The following is a 22,168-nucleotide window of genomic DNA, read 5'->3' as shown; positions in this document are numbered from 1 at the left end:
AGGTCAGGTAGCAAATTGAAGGTAAGACTGTTTACAGTAGTGTGGCATCTGTACCAGCTTCTGTTGTACCTGTCTTTTGTGTTCCCCCTCATTATAGAAGGGAAATAGATATATATTAATTTTTATATATATTTAAATTTATAGGAATCACTAAGTTCTAACATTGTTCCTCACACAATCTTTTAAACCTTTTAAACATAGACCTCTCTGGCCTACTTACTGTTACAACCTTTTATTAAACAATTCACAATAATAGATCCTGCTATTCAAAAACTATCACTTTTTGTGTGCATATTTTGATCATGAACATAGTTTAATTAATGATTTATTTTCCAACTCCAAATAGCAAATCAGGTGTAGATTAAAAAATAATTGGCATGATTTATTAATGATCAAATAATAAGAATAGTAATAAGAATAAGAATGAGAACATACTTCATTTGTTGTTTACATATCTTACAATTAAAACTGTGAAGACATGACTTTAGTCAGTCACACAGAATCCTAACACATAAATTCTATGTTGTTTATCCATTGGTTTCTTTGTATGTAATTGTTCTTGTGGTTAGTTGACTCCTCTGATGCCAGCTGTTGCCATTCAATGCCTCCTCACAGTGGCACAGACCTCCAACCCCCTCCTTGAAACATTGTGGCACACCATGTGTACATGTTTCACCCCCTGGTGGTCTTGAATGGCACTGGGACCATGACATACACAGCCCTCCTGACTCTGCTGCAGTGGACTGAACACAAGTCCTGAAGGTTCTGGTTGCTTTTTCTTCTTCCCCAATCAACCAGTTTCTCATGAGAAAAGGTTTCATTTACATCATGTGTCAAACTAACAGTGTGGACAGTCTTATTGTGTAAGATTTGATACATAATGGACTGTACAGAAAAGAAAAGAAACATATTTGAGGATGGAAACATGAAATTTAAAGGAGTGTTCCTGTGATTTACTATTTCATTTAAATTAGTTATTAGGCCTGAGGGAGAGATTTAAAGAAAAAGACTGTTTAAGGTAAAGGATGAGTAGCTTCACTTTTAGTCTGGGTCCAAACCATAGAACTAGAAATAAAAAAGGGGACTTCTATGAATGCATTACAACAACCACTAAAAGCTAAACAAGTTTATGTCAGTATCTGTTTACAAAAATATAAGTAAGATATGGGGAAAAGAGAGCGTGCCTACCTGGAACTGGAATTTGGAATGTTGTCAGATATTCCCCAAATATAATTTATTTTACGATAGCATGCTTTGTAATTTGACTATTTTTTACAGAAAAATCACACAAAATGGAATTAAAGTAAATTGCTTGTCTCTTACATATCTACTTAAAACTTCAAGAATGATGCGTCTAATTGATCGAAATAACAGGAGAACCAACAAGTTCACTGAACTACAGTTGGTAATTGCATCACAAATGATTACATGTGATCAAATCATAATCTTAGTGTGCATAATGTTAAAATCACCTCATCTCTTCTTGACTTCACAAACATCCTTCCAGAGCTAAAAAATGTTATTGCAGAAACAGAAACAGTGACTCATGGAGTGATATTCTTAAATCCATGGATGGCTCCTTTAAAGCATATTTAAATGCTACTGCAAAAGAGCTGCTGTTTTAGCACACCGTGAAAGAATAGTGACACCACTATACTTATTTTACTCTGTCCAGGACCTTCATATTCTTTTACCTGTAAAAGCAAATGCAGAAACCTTTTACACATACGATCAACTTGGGGGTTTGCTTCATTAGGTAAATATTTATCCAAACCCCAATGAGAAGTAAGACTTGTGTATAGTATACACCTTTACAGTGACAGTACTTAACATAGCTCTTGTGTCTTTAAGTACTTGTCTAGAGTCCAGAACAGATGAACTGCAGTGGAGTGATGAGGATCGTAAATTCTTTCTGTCCCCCTCTTTCTCTGTCTAATATGCCTCAACATCTGTTGTCAAGTTCACATATCTTCACATGTACACACCACCGCCCACAAACTCTCATGTTGGTATAGGTTGTTGTTTTTGAGTTGTGTTTTCTTCTTCATGCTTTGCCTGTACCCTTCTTGAGTAATGCAGCTGCTAGTTGAGGGTCTCTCGTGATTGCTCTCCTCCAGCCTTGTTGCTAGTCTTTATGTTATTCTGGTTTGTCCCTTCTTACCCTGCTGTCTTCTAGCTGGACTCAAGGGTAAGTGCCTCCCTGTAGCCGGCACAGCTCAGATAATCCCCGCTGATTATCTGACAAATGCAACGTTCTTTCTCTCTTCTTTCCCTCTTCTCCTTTTTCACGGCTCGCCTCATGTCTTAGATATTAGTTGATAACTTTTTTTTTGTTTTTGACAACCTCAACTTGAGAATAATTCTAAGCATCCATTCGTGCCAGTATAGGATGCATGTATTTTACGCTAAGAAGTTATGTTTTAACTCAGTAATGATTAAAGCCGTTATCATAGTTATTACTGCATAATTGCCTTCTCTCTTTGTTCTTATTGGTGACTGAATCCCTCAGAGAAAAGCAATAAGATGATACAAGTGTAAATATAAGATTTCATCTAAATATATTAAGGTTAGAAAAACAACTGATTATTAAACAGCTAGACGACAGAAAATATTATATATTTATATAAGTGCATTCTAATATAGAAGTGTAGATAAATTGAGGATGAGGTATTTTTCAAAAAAAGCTTTTTAATCCCAGTGACCTTTGTTTAGAACACTTCCTGAGTGTTCATCATGCTTTCCTTCAGAGGGCTCAAATGCTATTAGTTCCTTTTCTTTAACTTCTCTCAGTGAGAGTTGGCAAATATGTATGCGGAGTATTCTGAATGCCAAAGACAAGGAGTAGCTAATGCCGCCCCTTCTTACAATAAAATACTCCGGATCCCCCCTCCTCCTCCTTCCTCCCACAGTAGATGGGCCTGTAGATCGAGACTACACCGGTGTTACATCTCCAGCAAGGAGAGATCTCATTATGATTTGTTTTGACTGCCCTTTGTTTGCCTGAATAGGAGAACACCTGTGTCATGTGTCCATACTTTTTGTACAAATACAACTCATTCATTTCCCCATCTCCCAGAGAATGATGCAGTTTTGCCTCTGTTGACTTCATGCTATTTACCCATGTATTTGCACCAAATGGTATTGCTACCCTATTAGAGATCTCTGGTAGTGGTATGCCTGCTAGTGTGCTCTGTAGAGATCATGAATACACTGCAACATATTCAAGTATTGTCAACTTGCAAATACGTAGAGAAAGGAAAATGGAATGCCAAATAAAAAATATCAAACATGCAAATTTGAAAATGAGTCTGCAGATGTGCATGATATTTAAAACCTCAATGAAGTCACACTGTTCTCCAGCAGGTGATATTTTTCATATGTATGCAGAAGTACTGGCCTCTTTACTTCAGGGATTTGGTAATCATATTTCTGGTTGAAGTCATTTTCATTAAGTTTTAAGATAATTTTACCGTAGTTTTAAGTGTATTCCAGAGTTAAACTGCATTTCCTAATTTAATCCAATTGAAGGCGATGTAGACCACTCACGATGTGTCATAGCTAGCTGGTCACTCTGGATGTTTTCTCACCATATTTACTCTCATCCAACTACATCATTTCCCCTATGACCTGATCCTGAGTGAATCTGCCTCTTGTGGTCATCACTTCCGAGTTTGACCACCACCTTATAACCATGTTAAATTCTTGTCTTCCCCACCAATGTCCTTCTTTCATCCATCCAACCACTGTCCTCTCATCTGCCACAGGGTTCACATCTACAGCCATTGACTGATTTAACTTGGTGTTTCCAGCCTTACACATTATCTGTCCTTCTCTTCTTTGATGTGAATTACTTTACTTGTCCTGTTCCCCTTTCCTGGAACAATCTCTTATTTGGATCATCCGCATTTGACTTGTTATCTGGCAAGTTTTTCTTCTTGGATTTGATTGAAAGTAATCTAACTTCCCATAGTTTAATCTTCTGTAGGTCCATCAGTTTTTAAAAGTATTTTTCCAGTGAATGTTTAGCTTTCCTATTACACACCTTACATGCTCCCTTTCCACTGACCTGGAGGATGATAGATGTATGTTTTGGTCTATTCGGTACCCCAGCCCTGTCCAGACTAGTTTAGGCACCGACCTCCTGCTCCGACTCAAAAATTGCCATCTCTCATATCAGTGTCTTGTGGACATGGCACCGTCACTCACACCAAGGACATGACTACATCTCTTATCTGTTTTGAATCATTTTTGCTCCCATCCTGTTATGTGTGACAACTGTATAGCTTATCCAGTACAAGGTATGATAGTCAGTTTAGTTAGTGGATGTTATTTATTGTCATTTAGAGAAGTTAAAAAAAAAAATGCTTATTTTTTCATAACTCATATTCATGCAAGATAAATAATAAAATTTTATGTAAATAATGATTTATCTCTTTGAGTTTGAAAGAGCAGGTTTAGTTTCACATGCCTGAAAGTCTCTTGACAAAGCAAAGACAATTGACAAATGTGTTGAAGCAAGACATAAATTAATAATCTCAGTAAGACTTTCATTCCTGGAGAAAAACCCTTAGTCTATATATTTCTTCTAGAATTAGTTTTTCATACTGAATCTCTACAGACTGTTTAGATTTTTTTCAATATTTCTGTCTTTTTTTTTTTTAACCAGCACACATCCCAATGTTTGACAGGACCTGAATGACATTCAACAATTGCGAATGGCAGAATCTATTGAAAACATAAAGAAGAATGCACCAAATTTTGCAAGCACTCTTTTAGACATGGAACATTTTATTTCCCATGACAAACATCAGGGAATGGGCACAGCAAGACGCATGCATGCACATATAGTAGAAGATCAGTAAAATCTCACCTAACAATACAGCAAATCTCATGACGCTGTTTGACACAATGCAAGTTGACAATGTAAGCTGTAAGTGTTTATAATTTGCCCTTAGAAATAGAAGATCAAAATCCCTGCTGTTTCTGTGTTGTGACGAAGACCTGCAGTTTGACGCACCACACTGATGTCACCCTCTCCTCTGAACCATGTTTTTTCCCCTTGTGCCATTGGCTGGATAGATGCTGACAGAGCTCAAAAACATGGCATGGATGAGTTTATCTCCGCTAACCCCTGTAGCTTTGACCACGCCTCGCTTTTTGAGATGGTGCAGCGACTCACGTTGGACCACAGGCTCAATGACACCTTCTGCTGCTTGGTGGGTAACACAGATGTATCTACATTAAAGGGCTGCTTTTGTTTTCTGATGTGCAGTAATATGATCCACATTTGTGTTTGCATTTTGCAGGGATGGTTTAGCCCAGGCCAGGTGTTTGTCTTGGATGAATACTGTGCCAGGAATGGAGTGCGGGGTTGTCACAGACATTTGTGCTACCTGCGTGATCTTCTGGAGAGAGCAGAGAATGGGGCTATTATTGATCCCACTCTTCTTCACTACAGCTTTGCTTTTTGTGCCTCCCATGTTCATGGGAACAGGTGTGCCCTAATCCCTTATTTTAATATGTTTACAGTTTTTGACATTTATAAACTGGATTTGTAATCTTATGAAGATCACAACTCCTTTTGAAACAATTATAAATGGTATTCTCTCAGCAAAACAGAAACAAAATAGAAAGGTCAGCCTCATCAGAAGCAGTCCATGCATTTTTTGTATTCATTATTATAATTTTTCCATGCTTATTTTGTTTTATGTTCCGTTATGTTAAATCTTGTACCAGTTTTTGTGTCATTAATCAATTGCATATTTCTACACATTTTCTTGTTTCTACCATTTTCTTTGTTTTCTTTTTCTCTGTCCTTTGCTGCCATAGTCTCTTATTGTCCATATTATTCATCCTCCCATGCGTTCGTTAAAGTCAGAGAGGGCAGCAATTACTGGGGGCCACTGGGCTATGAAACCCTAATGTCCCCAAAGAACTCCCAAAGCCCAGATCCTCGCACTGCCTCTAAACGATCACGCATATTCAAGTTTAGAAAGAGAAAGGATTCCAAAGTGACAGAAGTTCAAGGGCAAAACAGGTGAGATGTCCATTATAACACAAAGAAGAGCTCATAAAAACAAATTCAACGTCATTTGCAGTCACTTCCATGTGACCTTGAAGCTTTGGGCCAGTCTTTGTTTATTTATTTGTTGTTGATGTCCTGGTGGGATCAGATGAGTGGTTGCATAATTTGAACCTCTGCAGGGTCAGCTGGGTAAAGTATGTGGGTGTGATCCTCATAGGCCAGACGGGCTGAGCACAGTAAAAGTGGACGAAAAGGAGAGGTTTGAAGACATCAAGGAGCGATTGCGTGTGATTTTGGAAAATCATATTGTAAATTTCAGGTGACCTCCAACTCTTGAGCATCACATTCAGTCATGTCACAACTTATTTAGCTGATGTCACTGTTGTTACATCGACTGCCTGTGTCTTCCCTTGCAGATACTGTTTCCCTTTTGGTCGACCAGAGGGAGCACTGAAGGCCACTTTGTCTTTGCTGGAGAGGGTCAGTAAAGTTTTTTTTTTTTTAAGAAGTCCTTTAGCCAGCTGAAACAACTATGATGTAATGAAATCAGGTTACATAACTCTCAACCAATGTGGCCTGCAGGTTCTGATGAAAGACATTGTGACCCCAGTTCCACCAGAAGAAGTTAAAGGAGTGATCCGTAAATGTTTGGAGCAGGCAGCCCAGCTTAACTACCAGCGGATTAAAGACTATGCTAAAATCGAAGGTAATCAGAAAAAACATGACCCAGAAATACAGAATGACTTCTGGTATGAGTGTGTTAATGATGTCATTAAAAAATCGTTTTGTATGGTTTCAGATTGAAATTCTCTCCCAGTGGTTCTTTGTGGAGTAAAATGACAAAAGCTACATCTTAATACTTTTTTGACAAAAGATCACATATATATTTCCAGACTTCCATTTTTTCCTTTTCCAGTATAAAATTGTTGCTGTTATTTACTTTACACACATGACATATAGAAAAAATAAATAAATTATATATATATATATATATATATATATATTTTTTTTTTTCCCTCTGTAGATACACACAATATATACAGTATATTCATTATATATCCATATCCCAAATCCTAATACCCCAAATGTTTTGAGGCATCCCAAATTATTTGTGACAGCTTGTCGGTCACTTTCTGTCTCTCAGTGCAATAACTCTCTCCTGTGTTTCAGGCCTGCTTTAGCTCTGTGCTGTTCTGTAGGTCAAGTTGGCTTATGTGTAGAGGTGTGTGAGTAAAAATGCATTCAAATCCAAAGCCCTGATATCTGTTCATGTGCTGATTTCTCATTGTGCCTTGAGTATTCAAGTTATGTGTAGTATTCTCTGGCATTTTAGAATGGGACTGTTAGTTCAGTGTAACTGAATGCCCCCCACTGACCCCCAGCTCCAATCAATGCACTCCCCTCAACTACCTCAGTGTAGCTACTACGTCTCTGAGTCCTCCAGCCGACTCCAGCCGATCCACTTTACAGCCCTGCCTTGAAATACCTCCTATCACCTCTATCTTATGTTTCTGCTGAAGACCACTTTCTCCTTTTTCCTGTCTGTTGCTGTCTGCTCTTTTCCCTCCTCCTCTACAGTTGCGGGCTTTGAACTCTTGACTTGTGATGTGATCAGTCAAAGGAATGCTGGGATTGAATGACCGCAAACCAGCATCAGCCACCTGCATGTGCTTTAAGACATAACAACATGACCTTTCCTTATTGGCATGGATTACATATTACAAATTTCATCATGACAAGACATTTAAGGATGTCTTATTCTCTCTTCCTCTGTCTTTACATACTTTTAAAAAAACCTCTGATGTTGTTTATGCCTTGAAAGAAAACCTTCAGGGTGCTAAAGATACTAAGGATTCAAGCCTTACTATCTTCTTATTTGATTTGAATTTCTGTCCTTGTGAGATGCCAGGTTTAAAATAGACCAAATATTTGGCGGTGCTAGTGGCCCATCTGCCCTCAGAATGTTATTTTCACCAGGACAGCCCTCTTCCCATCAGACTGAGACCTGTAGCCTGCCCACCTCTGATCCCAGCCTCTTGCATGCCACAATCCTTTTTTATAGGGAAAAAGAGAGAAATGTATGAGCACCCTGTCTTCTGCTTGGCGTCTCAAGTGATGGATTTAACCATCCGTGAGTACCTTCATCATCCTCTCCCAATCTCTCTCTCCTCCTTCTTATCAGCCCTCTTTTTCCTCCATCCTCCTTCCTGCTTATCTTCTTTCTTCAGAGATGTTGCTATTGTCGTGCTTGTTTTTTTTTTTAACCTTTATTTTATTTTTATCTTTGCCTTTTGTCTGTGAAAGTGTGTGGGGAACATCCCGGTCAAGAGATCTGAGCAGTAACTCACCGAATCAGTCGGGGGTCCCTTTTTAAAACCATCTGTTTGTGATGGAGATGAATGAGCAGCCTGGTCTGTAAGCTTCTTTCTTTTGGTTGGATGCCCATTCCTTTGACTTGAATGCATTTTTACATTGCTTACATTGTTACTTCCTCCCGTCATTTGGTCCGATCATGTGTCAGTGGTGTGATGTGCTGAACAGGTAGGCTTTGTTTTTCACCATGACACTAGAGAGTGAAGGAGCCTCTGTCGACAGAGCTATTGTATGGGGAGGACAGGAGAGGGAAGGGCGCTTTAACGGCTCCTGTTTGTGTGTCAAATTAAATCGACTCAAGTCACTCAGTGTGTCCTGTCTCTGATCCTGACAGCTGTTTGTGTGTCCTAACTGTTGACGACAGTCTAAGCTTTGTCTGTTTGTTAACAAGCATCTTATCACTTTATTAATTTTCCACAGGTTACTATTTTCAGTATTTCTGTTTTTATTGTGTGTTAGTGATGTTTGTCTGTTGCCTAGAACCCTCAGTCCTTGGAGATGAGATCGTCCCAGCAGATTCTCTCAAAGGGTCACGTGCCGAATAAGAACCCTGAGCCCCCTCCCCAGTGTAATGTGACGATAACCTTAGAACCATGTTAATTTTAAACATCTCCTCTTTTCTCTCCCTGTTTCTCGCTGAAGTTGAGAAAGGTCAAAAGGATCAGAAGGATCCAGGTGAACGCTTGTTCAGCTTGTGGTTTAGCCACAGTGCATATAAACATGTACACACACACACACACACACACACACACACACACACACACACACACACACACACACACACACACACACACACACACACACACACACACACACACACACACACACACCTGACACTCGGACCCCTTCTGCATTTTGTGAATAGATGCAGAATATATGCATGCACGTAATTTACCTGTAGCACATCTTTCACACAATATAATATGCACTCTTGTAATTAACATTCAAATTCTCCAATGTCTTGGCATGGTTTAAGCATCTCTTAGTAAAGTAAGCACTCAGAGATTGTATTACTTTGTTTCAATATACTGTAGTCAAATAATACTAACATGGTTCAAGACTACCACCCTTCAGTGCAAGGCCCATTTTGTTGTTATAAGTGCCTGAAAGTAATTGAAACAAAATATTTGCACATAAAATTGTAGAGTAATGCAATCTCTGACAAATCGAATAAGTCACATAATTCCCTATATGTCAAAAAAAGACAACAGAGAAGAGCAAAAAAAAAAAGTAGTTTGAAATGGAGCGCCCATTAGCAAACATCTCAACTAAAGAGATGTTTGCTAAGGTCACAGCCCGACTCAGATGTAATAATCTGAGTCGGTCCATGTAGAAATGGTTAAACAAGGAACTGGTGATGAATAGGGATTTGTGCTTATATGGTATAACAGAAATGTCAACACACTTCTGTTAAATACATGTACTGTAAGCATTAAAGTAATTAAACATACTAAAATGCATAAAAATATAGATTAAATATGTTCATAAACAAAGAGTTAAACCCCAGTACATCCATCCTGCAGTACAGCCAGTCATCGCCATTCAACCAACCAATGAACCGACCAACCAACAACCCAAAATTTCCACTAAATATCACTCGGGACATAAAAAGGTTAAGAAGCTTTTTTTTTGCCTCATACTTCTTTTTTTCTGCTGAAGTAGCTTTTCAATCCTTCACAGCTCTCAGACCCATTGGGAATCGGTACTCTGTCTTTGAAAACATATTAATTTAAGGCAGACATCCTAGAGCTCTTCTGATTGTAATGGATTAAGCATCCTGATGAGGCTACAATGACCAGGATTGCGTCCGATCCAGATAAAACCATTATTCAAATCTCTATTTAGACTGATCCTAGTACTCCTCTTCACAGAATTATGATATACAGTTATTGCTATACACATCTATGCCATCCTCACTCGAGTGTTAATTTTCTTTTTTAATTGTCAAAATCTTTTAAAACTGTCTCATCTCATTAGCTATCTGAGATTTCCCTTAACAACAAGCCCAACACATGATTTAACATGCTAAGTAAATCAGGCTTACTTTAATCTGTGACACAACCAGGACCCAAAAATAGATAAAAACTTCCTTTTGGCTTGGATTGAAACATTTTATATGTGAAGATGGTATTATGTAGTGAAATAATAGCATAAGCAGCACAAGTCCCAGAGGCAGAACCTCAATGTAAAGCCCACTTATGTTTTATGTAGAGTTACGTATACGTGTGCTTTTTTATTTCAGATTTGTGTAGTTGTCTAGTTCTACGTTCAAAGTACATGCATATCATTTCATATGGACGCACTGTTTGAGTAATTTCATTTCACGACATCTAACTGTCTTATCTTATCATTCTGTCAGAAAAAGGTACAAGCAAGTGATTTGGAGATTTTGCAAATTATAGACCACCGTTTAAAAAAACAAAAGAAAGCGAGCCAACATACAGTAGATTTTAGTGAGTAAATCCTTAATAGAGGCACTGTAAAAATATTCATTCAGACACAGCTGAAATTCTTCATTTATAGTGTATACTTAATTAGTAGTGTAAAATGCATAAATATACATAAAACTTAATTTTTTTTAGGATTCACAGGATATTGAATTTGTCCTAGGAAATAACCTCAGTTCTCAGGATTATTTTAATTTTCTTTCAGCTTCTTCACTTTTATTGTATCATTCATAACTCTATGTAAAAAGATTAAATTCAATGTAGTGATGAAAAGCATAGAAGTTAAAAAGGTTATCTGACAAATGTGATTGTAAAATCAAATTTGCATATAGAAACATCTGCAAGGTTACCGGTCTATGTGTGTTACTTTTAACTGCTTTAAGCAGTGTGTAAAATTAAAAAAAAAAAGGATTGAATTTGCTACGTGGAGTTTAAGACATAATCTGTATTTAAAGTTAATTTAATGGAAAACTGTCATGCAGTAATGAACTATTTTTACAGTGTCTGCTCATCGAATGTTTCTCTACCATGTCACATAACAGCTCCTTATACAGATGGCTTATTCAGTACTGCCTCACAATATGCATGTTTTTGATGCTACATTGCACTTCCATCTCAATGCCACTATTCTTGTGCCTGTTACTCTTCCAACACATCAGTTTTGTTGTTTTATGTCTTGCAACCCAAAATGCATTTGGATGTGAACACGCTTTACTTTTTCAAGGGGGTATGGTAGGTAAATACCACAGTGTAAACACTGTGTTTAGACTCTCCTGAAACAGTCATAAACCCCCCTGGAATCCTGACCTATGCTTGACTAACCACTCATCCCTCACCCTCATCCTTTTGTCTCAGAGAACGTAGGCCGCTTAGTCACACCTGCCAAAAAGCTGGAGGAAACAATTCGCCTGGCGGAGTTAGTCATAGAGGTCCTCCAACAGAACCAGGAACACCACGCGGAGGTGAGTGAGAACCCTCTCCTCCTCTCCTCCTCAGAACACTTTCCCTCTGTACTCTGACTCCTGTCTCACTGCGCCCCACAACAGGGAGTTAGTCCTATTATTATTTGACTATAAATAAAGCTGCTTTCATCTATGGGTAAAAAAAAAAAAACCCTTTCAAAGATTAATTCAATTTTGTAAAGCTCTAATTGGTGTTTGACAGAGCATGGTTGCATGGAATTAGGGTGCTCTTTCTGGGCAGAGAGTGTAAATTAGAAGGAAATGACAGTTCTTTCTTCTAGTCTTCTTCTGCTCACTTCATAGCAGAGAGTTGTTATATAAGAAGTTGAAAATACCAATATTTTATTCAAAGTACTGCAGAAGAATGGACTGTAACGCAGAAATTCAGGCCAGCACAATGTAGCTCACCGCTTATGCATACTTTTGACACTGACAAAATAGCCAGTGGTGGAAAAAGCAGTTATGTCTTTCATTTAACCAATAAAAAAACAAAACAAAACAGTAAAACAATGTTGAAATATGTTATGTCTAAAAAAACTGGAAGAATTATTAGCATAGACCAAACATTGTTTTTTGACAGAAAATACATTAAAAACACACACATGCACCCCCCCCCACACACACACACACATGCACGTATGCACACACACGACAGATTCTTCATGACTGCCCTTTGCTTTAATGACTGCTTTACACACTCTTGTCTTTCTTCCAATGAGCTTCAAGAGGTCGTGAAATGGTTTTAAAACAGTCTTGAAGGAGTTTCCAGAGGAGCTGTCCACTCGTTAGTCCTTTTGTTTCCATTCTAAGGTCCACATGGACTGGGTTTAGGTCAGGTGACACTGGAGGCCAGGTGTGATGCAGCATTCCATCAAACTCCTTCTTGGTCAAATAATCCTACCACAATCTGGAGGTTTGGTTTGAGTTCATTATCCTGTTGAAAAATGAACAATTGTCCAAATAAACACAAACTAGATGTGATGGCAAGTCGCTACAGGATGCTGTGGCAGCCATGCTGTTTCAATGTGTCTTAAGTTTTGAATAAATCCCCAACAGTGTCATCAGCAAAGCCCCCCCCACACCATCACACCTCCTCCTCCATGCATCACAGTGTGAACCAAGCATGTAGAGACCAAACGTTCACCTTTTCTGTGTTGCACAGAGGCACAGCGGGTAGAACCAGATCTCAGATTTGGACACATCAAACCAAAGCACATATTTCCACTGGACTAATGTCCATTCCTTGTGTTTCTTAGCCCAAATATATCCCTTCTGCTTGTTTTTTTTTCCTTAGTCCTTGTTTCTATGTGACCATTAAGGCCTGATTCATACGTTCTCCTCTGAACAGTTGATGTAGAGATGTGTCTGCTACCAGAACTCTGTGACATTTTTCTGAGCTCTAATCTGAGCTGCTGTTAACTTGTGCTTTCTGAGGCTGGTGACTCGGATGAACTTCTTGTCAGCAGCAGAGGCGACCGTTGGTCTCCTGTTCTTGGGTCAGTTCTCATGTGAGACAGTTTCATCTTAGTGTTTGATGATTATTATTACTGCACTTAAAGGAAATACGTTCAAAGTTTTTTAAATTTTCAGGAATAACCGACCTTCAGTTCGTTAAGGCCTGATGATGTCAATTCTCTTTATTCAGCTGATTGGTTCTTGACATCATATACATACTAACAGTTGTCAAATAGGGCTGTGAACTGCTTAACCTACCTGACTTCTACACAACACAACTGATGATCTCAACCCCATGAAGAAGATGAAAAATCATCAAATGAACTTGCCAGGGTTGAATTTTAAAATTTTTTTAATTTACTATATTGATCCCCGTAGGGAATTTATTAATCCACTCTAGCACACTTAGCTATTAGTTTCACGCATATATATATATATATATATATATATATATATATATATATATATATATATATATATATATATATATATTGTGTACATACCTGTAGCACACACACACACACACACACACACACACACACACACACACACACACACACACACACACACACACGGGGGGGGTCTCTAGGCATGCAGGTGGGGGGGAGGGTAGAGCAGCAGGCAGCTCCTTCATGGTGTGCTGCAATAGGCAGCTTATAAAGGGGACAGTGCCTTGCTCAAGGGGGCCTCAGCGGTGCACTGACACTTCCTACTGTCAGCTGACACTTCAAAACATTTTTTTTTGCCCGACACTGGTCTTGAACCACTAACTTCTGGTCCCCAGTCTGGGAATTAGTGGACTGAGATACTGCCGCACCACCTGTTTAGTGGAAACCACTTCAGGCGATGACCTCATGAAGCTCACCGAGAGAAGGCCAAGGGTTTGTAAAGCTGTCATCAACGTAACAAGTGTGTACTCAGAGGAATCTAAAACATTTTTTTTTGTTTGCTGCATAATTTCATGAACCTTGTTTCAAAAGAGAAGACTTTGAATAAGAGGTGTGTCCACACTCTTGATTGGTAGTATGTGTGTGTGTGTGTGTCCGTGTGTGTGCGTGTGTGTGCGTGCATGTGTGTGTGTGTGTGTGTATACTGTAATGATAATTTGTTCAAAATCTGTTTCAGATAAAAATCAAATATTACTCTTACCTGTTGTAATTAAAGTAAATATTCTCTTCTGAAATGCAGTGGAAGATCAAAAATAATTCACCTTAAAATGACCATTACCTGACTAATGTTTCTTTCCACCACTGCAGTAGTTTACTGCATCCAGTTTGCTGCTATAAACACCGAGCTGATAGGAACGCATGATGGGAATGTGCAGTTGTGTAGGTGATCCAGTGTGATCATAGAATATACAGATAAAGCAGATTTATTGTATCTCTCTGAATATGCTTGACAGGCGGCAGTCACAAGTTCTGGAGATCAATCGGTACAGTATTTTTATTTCTTTTTCCTCCCCAGTCCTCATCACGACCTCCCTGTATGGCATGTGCGCCACTATGGCAACAGGCTCCTTTCTAGACAGAACCAGCTCAATGCTGCTATAGTAGGGGTGGGGGTGGGGGGTGGGGTTTGTAGGCATAGACGTGGACGCAAACGTGTTTAGAATGGAAAAGCACTGTAGCTTGCACAACATAATTTTATCATAAAGCATGTTCATCAGGTCATAAAGAGATTTCCTTTCTCTTCAAGCATGCTGAACCAGTAAAGCTCCTAAAGTTTGCTCCATGTGAACCTTTTGAAGTTTTATTCACCATAAACATTTGTTTCCCCTCCATTCAACTATTAATTTCACAGTCGGCACTTGTTCAAGCATTTCTTCTCCAGCTTCTCCTCTTTCATCCCTCTCTGCTGTCTATTCACAGTATAAAACCCCTTTAATAGAAATGCCTCAAAAAGACATTATTGTTCTTTACATTTTCCTATGTACTCACTATCATACGATTGGTGACTGTCCGAGCAGGGAAAAGAGGTATGTAGTTCAGTTGAATGAGAAACTCCCATAATGCTCCATGCATGTCCAGTAGGTCCCTTGACTTGGTTGCATAGATACAGCACTGTAGTCTTGTCTGCTTGGACACTGAATTTTCCCAAGAGCTCAGAGCTCTCCTGTATTTGTCCTTCTGTCAAAGGTGGGAGGTCACTCCACCTGCTGACCCCTTGTGTGACCCTAACCCACCACCCACACCCGTTAAACCTTCCCTTTAAGTCCACTGTAAGAGTCCCTCTCCTTGAATGTGATGGAGAGGAGCTTTGTTTGTTGCCTGTTTCTCTAACTCTAAAACTGTCAAGATTTTTAATCTTTTCTTTTAATATTGGGAGGTGGCAGGTAGGTAGACAGGTAAGTAAGGTCTGGACCGCCACTGTGGTGGTCAATCTAAATGGGAAAGTTGATGAACACATGTAAAATCAAGCATGCAATGTAACTTGGATTGAATTAGCAACATGTTAATCTGAATGATACACACACAAAAAAACAAAACACACCAAGACTGTGAGCAGAACAACTACAGCCCTTCTGCTGTCAAAGAAGTCCTGACTGTGCTGGAAAACCTGGCTGAATCTCAGAGACTTACTTAGCTAATTGGAATAGACGCCACAAGAGATGCTGTGTGCTGCAGTCTTTGGTACGCCTATTCGAAGATGTGCATGAGTCACATTTGCGTCGAGTGGGCTTGTCAGTGATGTAAATGGTGGATCCCCTCATATATCAGCTTGATAGTAAAGCATGCGGGGAGCTCCACATTTGCATGAAAAAGCATTTCTCCCTTCCTACTCCACATGCACTGGTTGAATCTTTTGTTCCATATTAACTTGATTTACAATTATTTCCTCCCTTAAAACTAATCAGTGACAGCAGTGTATTCATTCTCCAGTGCCACACGCACACGCACAAAACACACATAATACAGGAACAGACAGAGGTTTTTTTGTTTCCCTGAAACACTTTTAAAAGCACATAATGAGTAAATCTGATTACATGCACCATGAGAAAAACATGACTACTGTACTGGCATGAATACACATCCTGAAACTACACAAAACAGTTAATCTATATTTAAAGGAATAGTTTGACGTCTTGGGTAGCAAACATTTTTGCTTTCTTGCTGAGAGGTAAAGAAAATTATGCCACTTTTGTATCTGAATGTTCCTCCACCAAGAAAGTTGTGTTTTCAGTTTGTCATGGGAACTGTTCTAGTCTGACATCTAGTGGCGATGATTGTCAGTCTATAACCTCTCAGAGGTGTTCAGAACACATGATGACTAGTTCTAGTGAAGCAGCATGTTTAGATAAGCCACTGTGAGATATTAAATCATAATGTTACAGAATGCAGCCACAATCAGGTGAATTTCCCCACTATGGGACTAATAAAGGTCTATCTAATCTAATCTAATCTAATCTAATCTAATCTAATCTAATCTAATCTAATCTAATCTAATCTAATCTAATCTAATCTAATCTAATCTAATCTAAACCAACCACAGCTGAATCTGTTGGCTCGGTTTATTGTTAAATTGAAAGATTCTGAAGATTTGACTATGTGGTCCCCTTCTGATGTTTAATTTTTCTTTTTTAAATCATTTTCAAGCTAATAATATATACCAATAAGACTCCATATTCTTGGTGTATGATTTAACATTGAAGGAGTCACATTATGAAGGTTGATCTATCGTGGCACTGCAGTTATTAGGCACAGTGGACATAGTTAAAATTGATTACCTTGATGGATGTTTGTGTGTGCTGTTAATTTAAAGTTAGTTAGATGTAGCTTAACCTAAAGACCAGCAGGAAAAGGAAATTGCTAGCTGTAGCCTACAAAGCCAAGCTTGCAGAGTGCTAGTGAGTGCTAACATCCTGCAAATAAATTAACGACCCTGTCTCCCAAAATGTTGACCTATTCCTTCATTCATAGAGCATACACAAAGCTAGTGGCATCTCTTTAATTCCTGATGAACTCCAGTTATGCGTGTTATTCCGTCCGTCCTTCCTTCCTCTAGTCTTTTTTTTTTCTTTGCGTTTCATCTCATTTCTTACCTTGGAGCACTTGTTCACCTGTGTCGTCGTCCCTCATGCTGTCTCTCCAGGCATTTGCATGGTGGACAGATCTCATGGTGGAGCACGCTGAAAACTTCCTGGCCCTTTATGCCATTGACATGGATGCAGCTCTGGAAATCCAGTCCCCTGAGAGCTGGGACAGCTTCCCCCTCTTCCAGCTGCTCAATGACTTTCTCCGGACAGACTGTAAGCACATGTCCTGCTGTTGTTTTGTCACCACTTTAGATATTATTATGCATAAACAAAGAGATTTATATTTTTCTGTCACTGCCTCTCTTTTGCACAGATCACCTGTGCAATGGAAAGTTCCACAAACACCTTCAGGATCTGTATGCTCCTCTGGTGGTTAGATATGTGGATTTGATGGAGTCCTCTATCTCACAGTCAATTCACAAGGGCTTTGAACGAGAGTCCTGGGAGCCTGTAAAGTAAGGAGCCTCCGTCTTTCAAGCTAGGCTGCAGGATGGTTGGAGATGCAAGGCTTTTCTATTCAGATGACAGACTGACTGTGTGGAGGCTGAGGAGTCTGGGAGAGCAGCTGGATTGTTCACCCGGGCTTCATATAGGTTCACTTTTAAAGAAAAAGCCAAGAGTGGGCTGAATAACCTATTTTTTTTTTCTGCGCAAGAAATAGGTTATTTACTCTGAAAATAGTCTTCGACTAATGTATGTGTCTTACCAATTTCTCAGACACATTGGGGTCAGGGCAACACGTAATGTTTTTGTTTTGTTGTGTGAACTAACCTTCATAATGTGTGCTTTGACATTTTGCCAGCAAAAAGGCCTCCAGTCTGTTATGTTGGTGTTTAGAATTCATTTGCTGTGGCTTTCACATTTTTTGCTTTTGCATTTTTTTGTAGTAAGGATTATATTTAGAATTTATTAAGCAAGGTAAAAGGTTTTTCTTGGTCTTTGATTTTATTCTATTCTTTTTGCAATACATGTGCATCCAGACGCCAGCCCTCTTTTCTCTCTAGTGTCTTTGACAATGACTGTCTTGTATACTGTATGTTGTGTTACTGTTCATTACTGTCTTCACTCGAGTTCTAATTTTACTTTGATAATAAGTGTTACATGTCTTTCTGCAGCTCCCACTCCACTGTTATGGATTCTTTTTTCTTTTTGTCTGTCTTTTCTGCAGGAGTTTAACAAGTAATCTGCCCAATGTGAATCTACCAAATGTGAACCTCCAAATTCCCAAAGTACCAAATCTGCCAGTGCCAGTAGCAGGACTATCAGTTAACCTTCCACAAATGCCTAGCTTTTCTACCCCGTCATGGATGGCTGCTATATATGACTCTGAGTGTGTATTCAACTAGTTTACTCTAGAAACATTAAGCAAACTGAGACTGCCTTGGTATGAAGATGGCCTCAGCAAAAAGATGATTGAAATATTTTTTTTTTTTTAAAGTCTAGTAGAATTTCTTCTGGAGATAAAATGTTAAATAAAATGAAATTATAAAATAATTAAATTTTATTATTGCTTATGTAAATGCTCCATCATTACATTCATCTTCATGCCAAGAGCACTCTTGAGAGGCGTGAGAGTAGTTGGGGTTCTGCTTTGATAGAAATTCAAGTCTGGAATGCTCTCATTTTTCTCAACGTGCATGCTGTTGAGCTGAGGTGTGGAGATACAGGCCAAAAGGAACTTTTACAGTTATTAATATAAGTTATTGTTCTGACACTATTTGGCATTTCCTGTGCTGAAAGCAGTTACAGCCTGTCCCCCAGTTGAAAACTAAGAGCTTTGTTCTCCAAAGATGAATCTCCTCAAAGTTGCTGTCCAGACATGTTTTTTTATTATTCTGTAAATCATTCGTGGCCTTAAGTTCACATCTAACCACCTTCTAGTAGTCTGATTGTGAGGGAAGGTGATGGCTTGGATTTGGAGGTGACGGCGCAGAGACCACACAGATGGCATTCACTCTTTGCTACATACCGGTTACCTCCTGATTCTTTCCGGCATTGCTTTCCCAGTGAGCTCTACTCAGGCTGTCCTAAAAGGTCTGCATGATTTGTCTGGTAATCTTCTAGGGGCCCCACCAGCCTGGGGACATGGATGTTGAGAGAGGGCCTGTGGTGAAGGGAAATCAATTTGTGTGTGTGCTTTGAACAAAAAAGCTATTTTTTACAAGCCCTCCCTCACTTCTCCATTCCCTCTCCTCCTTTGTCTTGACACAGTGTGATTAGCTGCTGTATCTGCAGTGACTTTATCTGCATGTGGCCAAGTCACATCCTGATCAATAACCATACTCCTCAGGATGGTTATTGATGTGTTACTATAAACCCTGCCTGCTCCTGTTCACCCATACACTGACTGTCCAGGAAAACCTGAACAAACAGGAATGAAGAATTTTGGATGGACCAGTCAGTTTATGGTCACTTCAAGTCTGGCTGTGTTCAGGTGTGGAAGAACAGCATTCTCCTCTGCACCTGCCACACCTCCTGCCCCATGGCTTCTTTGGGGTGACCTTCTGACCTGTGTGCGTTTCTCTGTGTGTGTGTGTGTGTGTGTGTGTGTGTGTGTGTGTGTGTGTGTGTGTGTGTGTGTGTGTGTGTGTGTGTGTCAGTAATGGCTCCGGGACATCAGAGGACCTCTTCTGGAAGCTGGATGCCCTCCAGACCTTCATCAGGGACCTGCACTGGCCTGAGGAAGAATTTGCCAAACACCTAGAGAGTCGCATCAAGCTCATGTCAAGCAACATGATTGAGAGCTGCGTCAAGCGGTGTGTTTACATTAGTAAAAAAAAAGATCGATAAGAACAAAGATTCTCAGAGGCATGAAATGAGAAATAAATGCTCTATTGAATATTTTATTTTACTGTGTGTCTGAATATTTCTGTTGCATTACAGCACGAGGATGGCCTTTGAGTCCAAGCTGGCAAAAAGCAGCAAGTCTACAGATTTCCGTATCTCTCCAACTCTGTGCACCATGTTTAATGTGATGGTAGATGCAAAGGACCAGTCTGCTAAACTGTGTGCAATGGAGATTGGTCAAGAGGTAAGAATGTCACAAAATAATAATATCATACCCACAACAACAAATTATCTGATGAAGATTAAAAAATTATATGATATGTTACAAAAAATTCCTGATATGTTACAGAAACAGTTCCACTCCCACATAGATGAGCTGATTGAAGAAAGTGTGAAAGACATGATTCAGCTTTTGGTTGGAAAGGTGGGAATTTCTACCGGTAGTGATTGTAAATCTATCAGAATGTCAGGGCAAAAGAACTGCTCATGACCTCTAGTGTCAGCGAGCAGCATGGCAGGGACCACAATGAGTCGGACTGGAGCGCTGAAACATCTACTGGATGGATTAGTCCTCAAACCTGACATAATGATAAATCTTGTGCTTCATGACCACCATGAGTTTCACATTTATGGTTTCTGTTCAATAAAAGTTTAAATTAATTGCATATGGCCGAGCTTGCCTCAGAATAAATGTTAGTATTCGTCATTAAGCAAACATAATCAGATCAAAATGTACATCTTTCTAATTGTTTTATGACCAAAGAACAGCGAATAGTCAATCCCTTGAGCCTCAGCTGTTCTTTGTCTTTCTAACCAAACAACAATCCATGCTTGGTATAAGTACCTGTTTGATCTCAGCGTGCAGCGTTGTATAATGGTCGTCATCTCCTTTGCATCGTTTCCCAGTTTGTTGCCATTCTGGAAGGTGTGTTGGCTAAAATTTCCAGATATGATGAAGGGACTCTCTTCTCCTCATTCCTGTCTTTCACGGTGAGATGAAGCTTCCTTTTATTCCACCCGTACTGCTTTATGGTCTTTAAGGAATTATTCAGTAGTGTCAGTCTGGTCTTTGAACCTGTAGAGTATTTGACCAACTACTTCTGGCAGGAATTACCTTCCCTTGTATAGGATGTAAAAAAAGTTTCTGTATAGCTTTCAGTTTTACAAAGTTAATTACCAGTAGTAGTGAATTTAAAAATACATCTAACCTGAATATTAATAATAATACAATGGTTTGATGTACATTCTAAATCTGTGTTTGATTCTTTTTTTTAAATTTTATTTCAGGTGAAAGCCGCCTCTAAGTATGTGGATGTACCTGTAAGTGCAGAAATCCCTAAAACATTCAGCTCATTCACCAGTCACAGTTGAACAAATAATTTTGTTTTATTATTTAGTTTATGACCAACAATGTTTCACTGACAGTGTTGCTTATCCTGAGCTTTAACGCTGTTCTGCCTCTGGTTTTCAGAAACCTGGAATGGATGTGGCTGACGGCTATGTGACCTTTGTGCGCCACTCTCAGGATATGCTCCGTGATAAGGTCAATGAGGAGGTGTATATAGAAAGGTTATTTGATGTAAGTAAGATGCCGTCTCCTCCTCACAAGAAGGGAGGGGCCTTCCAAAATGTGGCAAAACAGCAGGGCAGAGAGGGATAAGTCCATTTTGAGACCAGGGAATGTATTTCAACCTGGCAGAAGAGGCTTTTTTCATTCTGTTCCCTTCTTGATGTTTCGCTCTCTTTCTGTCTCTTTTCTATCTGAACTTTAGCTTCTACCTTCTGCATTGTAGTGTGCCACAGTGCTTTTGGGCCTTTGTGTATTAAAAAAAGGAAACTTTTATTTACAAAGAGTCCATAAAAGCATCTTCAAAACAGGATTATATGAAGCAGTGCTCTCTGGGAAGAAGAGAACCATCATAGTGTTCATCTATCAGCACACCAACTTACGTATATTTCTTTAGCTCTCCACTGTTTTCTGCGCTTTTAGATATTTCCATGCAAACATGTCAGCTTGGTGATTACATGACACTCAGCCTCCCTGGTCTTAATCCACAGCAGAGCATCCACACAGTTTGTCTGTGAA

General features: G+C 39.2%; 1 protein-coding gene across 4 annotated transcripts in view; it reads left to right on the top strand.

The window, feature by feature from the left end:
* Window positions 1–22,168, top strand: part of cadpsb (Ca2+-dependent activator protein for secretion b) — a 72,100-nt gene that overhangs the window by 44,731 nt on the left and 5,201 nt on the right. The window contains exons 12-28 of one of the 4 annotated variants that reach the window (XM_068315114.1): window positions 5,080–5,216; window positions 5,307–5,494; window positions 6,243–6,344; window positions 6,442–6,505; window positions 6,608–6,731; window positions 9,041–9,073; window positions 11,701–11,807; window positions 14,665–14,694; window positions 17,352–17,508; window positions 17,609–17,750; window positions 18,464–18,625; window positions 19,896–20,051; window positions 20,179–20,326; window positions 20,432–20,506; window positions 20,989–21,072; window positions 21,370–21,402; window positions 21,554–21,661. In XM_068315114.1, the coding sequence (XP_068171215.1) occupies window positions 5,080–5,216; window positions 5,307–5,494; window positions 6,243–6,344; window positions 6,442–6,505; window positions 6,608–6,731; window positions 9,041–9,073; window positions 11,701–11,807; window positions 14,665–14,694; window positions 17,352–17,508; window positions 17,609–17,750; window positions 18,464–18,625; window positions 19,896–20,051; window positions 20,179–20,326; window positions 20,432–20,506; window positions 20,989–21,072; window positions 21,370–21,402; window positions 21,554–21,661 (1,850 nt within the window). The remainder of the gene's footprint in view (window positions 1–5,079; window positions 5,217–5,306; window positions 5,495–6,242; window positions 6,345–6,441; window positions 6,506–6,607; window positions 6,732–9,040; window positions 9,074–11,700; window positions 11,808–14,664; window positions 14,695–17,351; window positions 17,509–17,608; window positions 17,751–18,463; window positions 18,626–19,895; window positions 20,052–20,178; window positions 20,327–20,431; window positions 20,507–20,988; window positions 21,073–21,369; window positions 21,403–21,553; window positions 21,662–22,168) is intronic. The other 3 variants (XM_068315116.1, XM_068315115.1, XM_068315117.1) reach the window with 3 other exon arrangements.

This window comes from Antennarius striatus, chromosome 5 (assembly GCF_040054535.1).
Source record: "Antennarius striatus isolate MH-2024 chromosome 5, ASM4005453v1, whole genome shotgun sequence".
Taxonomy (NCBI): domain Eukaryota; kingdom Metazoa; phylum Chordata; class Actinopteri; order Lophiiformes; family Antennariidae; genus Antennarius; species Antennarius striatus.
Note: the sequence above shows the minus strand (reverse complement) of the source record. Positions and strands in the feature narration are given on the sequence as shown.